The 8,317-nt window shown below is 41.9% G+C and overlaps 1 protein-coding gene across 1 annotated transcript; it reads right to left on the bottom strand.

Moving 5' to 3' along the window:
• Positions 1-3,438: 3,438 nt before the first annotated feature.
• Positions 3,439-7,228, bottom strand: LOC123142100 (putative F-box/LRR-repeat protein At1g56400). Its single transcript, XM_044561119.1, has 2 exons — positions 6,347-7,228; positions 3,439-5,300 (listed from the first exon to the last, which is right to left on the bottom strand). Exon 1 carries the CDS (start codon positions 7,160-7,162, stop codon positions 6,542-6,544), a length of 621 nt encoding a protein of 206 aa, XP_044417054.1. The 5' UTR covers positions 7,163-7,228; the 3' UTR covers positions 3,439-5,300; positions 6,347-6,541.
• Between the last annotated feature and the right edge of the window lie 1,089 nt (positions 7,229-8,317).

Raw genomic sequence — 8,317 nt, 5'->3', positions numbered from 1 at the left:
TCCTTTTCTCTTTTCCTTTTTTCCTTTTCCATTTGTTTTTCTAAATGCTCTTCTTTTTCAAAAACTGTTTGCAAATTCCCAAAAATGTTGACGTTTTGGAAAAATATCAGGAGTTCCAAAAATATTCGTGTTTGCAAATAAATGTCTGTGTTTCCAAAATATATTCCCATATTATAAAAATTGTTCGTGAATTCCAATAAATGTTCATGTTTACAGTGTTAGTTGGGGAGTTTCAAAAACTGTTCCTGTTATCAAAAAAATTCCTCTTTTAAAAAAATTGTTCTTGTTTTCAAATTTTGTTAATAGTTTCGAAAAATGTTCCCATTTTAAAAAAAGTATTCACATATTCTTAAAAATGTTCATCTTTTTCCAAAATGTTTGAGTTTTCTCAAATTTTTCTCATAATTTGAAAAGTGTTCATGATTCGTAAAACATTCATATGACTTGATTTTTTTATAAACATGAACAAGAAAAAATTGTGCTTCCAAAAATTGTTCGCAAAATTCAAAAAACTTTCGTGTTTCGAATAAATTCAAATTGTATTTTTTGGGACATTTAGAAATGTTCACTTTTGCAAAAAAAAAAATCAAATTCTATTTTTTTCACAAATTCGAATAATTGTCGCGAATTAAAAATTTTATTCCTGTTAAACCTTATTCCTAAATATAAAAAATGCGTTAAATATGAGTTTCCCAAATCCTATACATCGCCAGTAGCGAGCGCCATGGGCATGTCCTCCACATGTAATCCGGTGTGGGCCGGACCAGTAGCGATCAGTGCAGGCGTTTTTTGTACCAGCACCCGGATTTTTATAGTGAGGAGGGATTTTCAGCCCGGTTTTTTGGGGTTTTTTCTTCTGGGAAGCCGATTTTTTTCGTACATTTCCTGTCAGCCATTTACAATCGTGTTTCATTAAAAAAATAAAATTTAAACTGAAATTGTTTTATATATATACGTTGAACATTATTTAGCTAAATGTTATCTTCTCTACATCGCCTGTCATCCTTTTAGAATCATGTTTTATAAAAAATATATACTGAAATTATTTTATATATACGTTGAACATTGTTAAAATATATGTTGAAAAATTCAGATACACTACTTTCTTATACATATTGAATATCTTGCAAGATGTTGACCAACTTTTTTATCTCGTATAAGTTTTAAAAATTCATGAAAGTTTTAAAATCTGCAAAAACGTTTTAAATTTCATGAAAATTTTAAATTTTGTGAGATTTTTGAAAGTGGAGAACATTTTTGGATTTCATATTTTTGAGTTCCTGTTTTCTTAATTTATTGAACATTATTAAAATCTTGATTTTTAAAAAATGCATGAAAATTATGGCTGTGCATAATTTGGACATTTTATTTAATAACTATGATTTTTTTTTTGCAAGAAAAACTTTCGATCTTATTCATGTACTGTCGTGGAAGTACAAAGAACTGTAGAAGTAACCGAAGTTACATCCATGTTCGTAGCCTACCTAGCGACGACTATAATAGGCGAAGCGGGCCGAAGGCGTGACTACGTCATCGCCACTCCCTCACTAGAGCCAGGCAAACCTTATTATACTAGATAGTCATGAAGTCATCGAGTTAAGGCCCCACGGTACTAGTGCACCAGAACAACAATCATAGCAGATGAAGAGAAGCGTAGATCGTAAGGATACAACCCGTAGACACATGAACTTTGACGAACGAAGATCAGATCCAAGCAGATCCACCGAAGACAAACACCGACCGAATCCCACAAGATCCACCAAAGACACACCTTGACACATCCTCCGACGACGCTAGACACACCACCAAGATGGGGGATAGGCGGGCAAACCTTATTGCATCTTCAGGAGCCATTATTGCCTTACGTTCTTGACCACGGCACAAGCATTAACCAAACTCAAGAAAACACCTTAAAACGGAATAGGAGCCCTCCCGCCGGAAATGGCTCGGATCCACCACGCCTCCATGGCCCTAAGGCCAAAAGAGACGAAGCAGACAGGTGGCTGCGCCAGGAGGCAGAAAACCGTCATCGCCTGCGAGTTTGCCATTCTTGGGGAAGTGGAAACGGCATACAGCTAGTACAATCATCGTATATGCTTGCTGCAGAGTGACCCTACCGGCTTTTTGGTCGAATATCGCTTTGTTTTGTGCCTTACTTGTCCCTAAGCGATCACGGGATACATAATTGAGTAAATTTACTACTCCCTTCATTCCATAATGTAGTGCCTATAGTTTTTTGTAGAAGTCAAACTTTGCCAACTTTAACCAAGTGTATAGAGAAAACTGTCTACATCTGCAATACCAAACATGTACATTCTATAAATATAACTCATGATGTATCCAATGATGTTCATTTGGTATTCTAAATGTACCTACTTTTCTCTATAAATATGATCAAAATTTGTAATGTTTGACTTTTGCAAAAATCTATAGGCACTACATTATGGAACGGAGGGAGTATAACTTTACTGATTAATTCCAAAATAAAGGAAACACCCACCTAGTTGCCACGAGTACATGTAGACAAAACCAACTATCTAACACATACATGCCCCCCCCCCCGCCCATGCAATTCACAACCCTGATTCAGTAGCACACTCCCTTTTGAGGGAGCTTAGTATTTTAGGAGATTGTAAGGATCATGCAATATATTACCCCTTTGTGTCATCTCTTGCATCTAACGTCCGCGTAAGTAAAGAAAATATGCAAATGATTGAATTTAATTTAAAATGTGAGATCAAGAATGGTATATTTCAACGGAGATAACTGTCTTGTCCTTTCAACATGTGCTAAACTCGTCTTTTGCTCCTTCACATGATGGGTGGTGACTCAGCATCCGGGCTCTACCCCCCTCCCACTTTATCTCTATATGCCCAAGCGAAGAACCCGGAAGTAAAAAAGATTACCAAATCGTACCCCCTCACTTTGTCCCTATAAGTGTGTGTTGTTCGCAAACCTCCGAACCTGTCCCCTATAGGGGGGAGCATATGAGTTTGTCTGGGCGTGTCCGGGCAGTCCATCACGCCTGATTTAGCCGACTCGGGACCACCTTTTTTTTATCCTTTCTTTTCTCTCTCTGGTGGGACCATGAACCACCCACCAATCCGCATGCATGTGTACGGACAATTTATGGGACATGGCTATGTACACAGACAAATAGGAGCTCAAAGAGGATACGCTCGGACCTTGTCTGGACGCGTCTGCGAACGTACATGGAGCCAAATTAGACAATCGTGGATGTAAATGATCTAAGTCTACATTCGAACAATTGAATTTTGAAAAGGGACGTAGGGGAGCTTGGGAGCGCGTTTGTTTTGGGTACACAATGTCATTTATACTTTTGTTTCCAACGAAAAAAGGTGGGAGAAAGACGACCAAACCAGGCCTGGCCCAAAATCGAGCTGGGCTGCATGTGGAAAAGCCCAACCAAGGCCCCGAGCCTACCACAAAAAAAATGAAGCACATGCAGGGGAATCACCATCATTAACTCCTTCCACAAGTCGCAACCTTCCCTAACTAGTAGAACGCCCGTGCGTTGCCACGGGCCAACAAATGGTCTACCACAAGACCCTCAACTTCAGCTCTTTGATCATTGTGTTACTTCACTATGTTGTCACCCCACTCTAAATTCACTTGGTGTTCCCTTCAATTTTATCAAATTGTTGAGTCCCATCATCCTTAACAATTGGATCAACAAGCTGCTTGTTGCTTGTTGGCTTCAGCTCCACTCATATGAACCCTCCCACGCCATGATTAAAATCACCCATACAAAGAAAAATAGCTAGAATCGTATCATATGCCCATAATGATTAAGGTAGCACTTGTGTTGTTGAGTTAGCTATTATATAAACAATCTGTTTCCGCTTTTGTCCACTACAAATCACATGAAACAAGTTCTTCTCACTTGAATTGATGACTCAACCTATTTGTATTCTGTTATGCAATGATTGCATGCATCGTCGTCCCTCTAGATGGATAGTGAAACAACTTCATGACAGAGTATCTAGCCTTTTCATCGACCATTGAGAAGCGAATGATATGATACAAGAGTTAGCTATATTTTGTTTTTATTATAAAAATCATCATAATCGTGTCAATGAACCCCCTCACTTTTTTCCATGTAATATCGTAAATAGTGTAATTATTATTGATATGAATAGAGACATAACGGCCTTCCCTAGAAAAAGCACAACATTACGCACATCCCACTTCAATGCATACCACAACATATGATGAAAATTGGTCCTAATTAACCTAGCAAAAAGGCATAGGACAACTATATCGTATCCAAACTAAAAATAGGCATATATTTTAATGGCATAGTGAACTTCATCTCACCACTCAAGGAAGCACATGACTGATAAAGAAAGGCAAAAAAAGGCATTGAAGTAAATGTATATGAACTGGGAGAAATGAGATGGTGAGAATAATTTCATTTTACACACTATGAAAATGAAATATCTCAAGAAAAATGGCATATCCAATTGTTATTCAGCAGGCAGTATGAATAATATTCTTCCAATGTGCATCAATCAAGAAAACATGGGCTCTATTTTGAGTAACCCACAAAACTTAATAAAGCCTTCACCAACATTTACAGTGTGAATTCTTGTGGTCTGATTAGCAAAAACATGGACTAATAATTACGCATCACATTCAGAGCTCGATCCATACCTACATCTAGCTGAGTATTGTCTAACAGTTCATGATCTACCATTAAACAACATATGTGAAACTCAGAACCAACCACGACTTACCTCCAAGCTACCCACACTTTTCCTTTCTCATAATTGACGAAGCGACACTGCTTCTCATCATTTTCACCTTAGCCTCCCGTTGTCGCTCACCACCTCCTCCCATTGCCGTCTGCGGCCCTAGGAAGTGGATGTGGTGACCTGTAGCAACCAACAACATAACTTTAGGCCCGCAAGATGTTAAGGAGCCAGCCCTTGACCTACAAGGCTACAACACGTTCTATACGAATGAAGCTCCAACAGCTCTTTGCCCTTGGCCTCCCTGCCTCGCCCAGCTCCTCCTCCCCATCGTTGGTCGCCGTGGCAAGGAGGCTGCAACCAGAGAGGCGATGTTCTTTGGAGGGACAGAGGCAGCGACCTATGGCAGTGGATGGGAGAGCTGGAGCACGAGGCGACGGCGACCATTGAGGTGACACGCTTTGGAGGGTTGGAGGGGTTGTGTGGAGGCCGCAATGTGGTCGAAGACGACCATGGCGTGCCGCGTGCATTATAGATACCAAGAATCAATGCCATGCCGGTGTTCTTGATAGTAATGCTACCAATGCCCTACAAAAAATGTGGACAAAAGGTAACAATAAATATTTCTTTTTGTTAAAAAAGGAAATAAACTAATGAAACAAACAATGCAGAAACACATTTGTAGTGATGTATAGTAAATACGAATACATAACATTTCCATAGAAAAAAAAGAGAGACTGTAATATACATAAGGAGGAGCAATTTTGTGTCTTCAAGGGATCGGCAGAGCAGTGCCTTTTCATTTAGACGAAAGAGACATAAGTACAAGAGATTGATTCATTTGAAGGGATGAGTTAGAAACCCAAAAGAGACAAAAAGAAATGAATGATCTATCCAATGACCTCGCTGAGCTGGACGAGCCAAAATCTCTCTCTCCCTCGCCCCCTCTCTCTCTCTCTCTGTGTGTGTGTGTGTGTGTGCGTGTGTGTGTACTCTAGGCCATTAGGGCCACCTTAATATAGGTCATCCGCTTTCGTTGAAAATGTGCCAAACTCTTTTTTCCGGATATTCTAGTACATAAGATGACCACTTTGTTGCCCCTTAACATGCTTCGAAGCCCGGGAAAGCATCCCGCTCCACAATGCAGAGATGCTTGATGGAGACATGTGCCTTCCCGCCGAAAGGGGCTCCCCCGTCCACCTAGACGGAATTTTTTACCACAACGGAGGAAGGGGTAGTCCTTGCACAAATGTGACGTAGTTTCCGGATCACGGAGGCACAGTTGGCATGTGGGGCCATGCAGCCACCCCCGAACCGCAAGCATATCAGCGGTGAGGATGCACCCATGAAACACAAGCCAGACAAACATTTTGCATATAGGCTGGCGGTTGGCGGTGTCAAACATTATATGCCGTCAGGCTGTAGGTTGACGGTGGCGAGCACTTCCAAAAGATGCCACGCCTCACTGCAAAGCTCAAAATAAACCGTCCTTCGCTTCCCGGTGGCGGTCTTGAAGAGATCCAGGGCGAGGTGTTTTCATGGGCCCCTACCCCTCTAGCTATCATGCCAGAAAATTACCTTCCTCCCATTTCTAGGGCAATTGAAAGAAATAGAGCCACGAAAAAGCTTCATACCCGCGTCATGACATGCTTTGATCCCACCCAAGGCCTATAGGGGATGTTGCATTCAAACCATGGCTAGTGAAGCCGAGGATCCCTCCTGAATCTCTCCCAAGTATGCAACGCTAACCCCGCGAAGACCATCCCACGCTGAGTTCAACGAGAGGCCTGCACCCAGATTTGGTTATTCTCATAACCACCATTTCATCATCATTGCTCCAAGAACATGCTTGCTCTGCCTGACCATCTCCCAATCCCAAAGTCCATTGTATGCGGCCCTTGAAGGACATGGCAGGAAGCTTGCCTGGCAACGACCTCCAGATCCTCCACTCCCCATGCGCCTACCGCGGCGGCAATCAGGCGGTCGACGACGCAGCCGCCATCGTGTGCCTGGAAGAACTCCAGACGCAGGGTCTTGGCGCGCCGACGTGCGTCGCCGTCAGCAGGGCCACCGCCCGCTTCCAAGAATCCGGTGATGCCGTCGATGAACGCCGTGATCGTGTCGATTTCGCAGCGTGCCATGAGACGGTCCAGCATCTCGGCCAGAAACGTGTCATGCGGCATGTTGCGCCGGCGGAGGGCGACGGTCCGGTCGTACTCGGGCGGGAGCACATCGCTGACCCTGAAGTCGAGCTCCGGCAGATCGCGGGGGATGTGCGCCCAACGCCTGGCCAGGACGGCGGTGGACAGCGCGGTGCGGGTGTCCAGCCTGCGTACTATGAGGCGGATGAGATCGTCGGGTAGTGCGCTGAGGCGGTCCTCGCCGTCGACGCCGGCCGTTGTGCCCGTGCGTGACCGCACGCGACGCAACATTGGCATGGCAGCAGGCATGGAATTGGAAGTCGGGTAAAGGGGGCTTGATCTGTAATGGTAGGCTCGGCGATCGGATCTGACTCTCGATTCTCGGTTCCCCGGTGAAACAGGGATCTCGGCGTTGCAGTTTTCCAGGTATTGGACACTGACCAGATCCCTAGCATGCATGTACGTATTGACCGCCATGCAATGCCTGGGCGGTGGGGCCGTGCTAGACTACGTACGTACGAGGGCATCAACGGTGCCATCAGGATGTCGTGCGGGCACAACCTCCTAGTGTGTTTTGATTTGAGGGGAAAAAGTTTAAAACAAACCTTGCACTGGTAGATGAAAGCTAAATCAAACTCTAAGCTTCCAATTCTTGAAATCAGCACACCAAACTTTATGGTCCCGATCTATTTTGCATCTTGAAAGTGTTTAGTTTTTTTAGACAATTGAGAGTGTTTAGCTCTTTTTTTTAGTTGTTGAGAGTGTTTAGATGGGATTTGTTGACGTGGCAAGTCAATTGGGCCGGCCCATTAGCACAGTCGCTCGCGCACCGCTCTGTCTGGTTATTCTTTGTTTTCATCTAAAAAAAGATTATTCTTTGTTTTTCTATTATTCTTTGTTTTCTCATCAATTTGTGGCTTTCTTTTTTCCTCATTATACTTTGTTTTCTCACTGCTTTTCGTTGGTTTTTCCTTCTTTGTTATACTTTCGGTTTCCTTTTGTTTCTTTCTTGAATTCTTCATATTTTTTATTTCTTTGCCAGCGTTAACCGGTTTTATTTATTACACATGTTTGTTTTTTCTCACTACACGATGTACATTTGTAATGCACACATGAAACATTTTTTGATACACCTTCGATAGTTTCCAAATACATTATGTATATTTTTTTCAAATACATGTTTTCTACTCATTTTAGAACAGAAGGTTAAATTTTTTCAAATACACATTTTCATATTTTTAAATGACAATAAACATTTTATAAAATTCTATAAACATTTGTTTACATTGTTTTTACACATTTGTTCAGGTTTTTAGATGCCACGGAAACTTTATAAAGCTATATGACATTTTTTAGATGTCACAAACATGTTTCTTATACATTTGCTCAGTTTTCAAAATAAAAATCCTATTTTTAAATTTTCAAAAAGATTTCGCACTTCAAATTTTGTTCACATTTCCAAAT

The sequence above is a fragment of the Triticum aestivum genome, chromosome 6D (assembly GCF_018294505.1).
Source record: "Triticum aestivum cultivar Chinese Spring chromosome 6D, IWGSC CS RefSeq v2.1, whole genome shotgun sequence".
Classification (NCBI taxonomy): Eukaryota; Viridiplantae; Streptophyta; class Magnoliopsida; order Poales; family Poaceae; genus Triticum; species Triticum aestivum.
The sequence above is the reverse complement of the archived record's forward strand: the minus strand, read 5'-3'. Positions and strand labels throughout refer to the sequence as shown.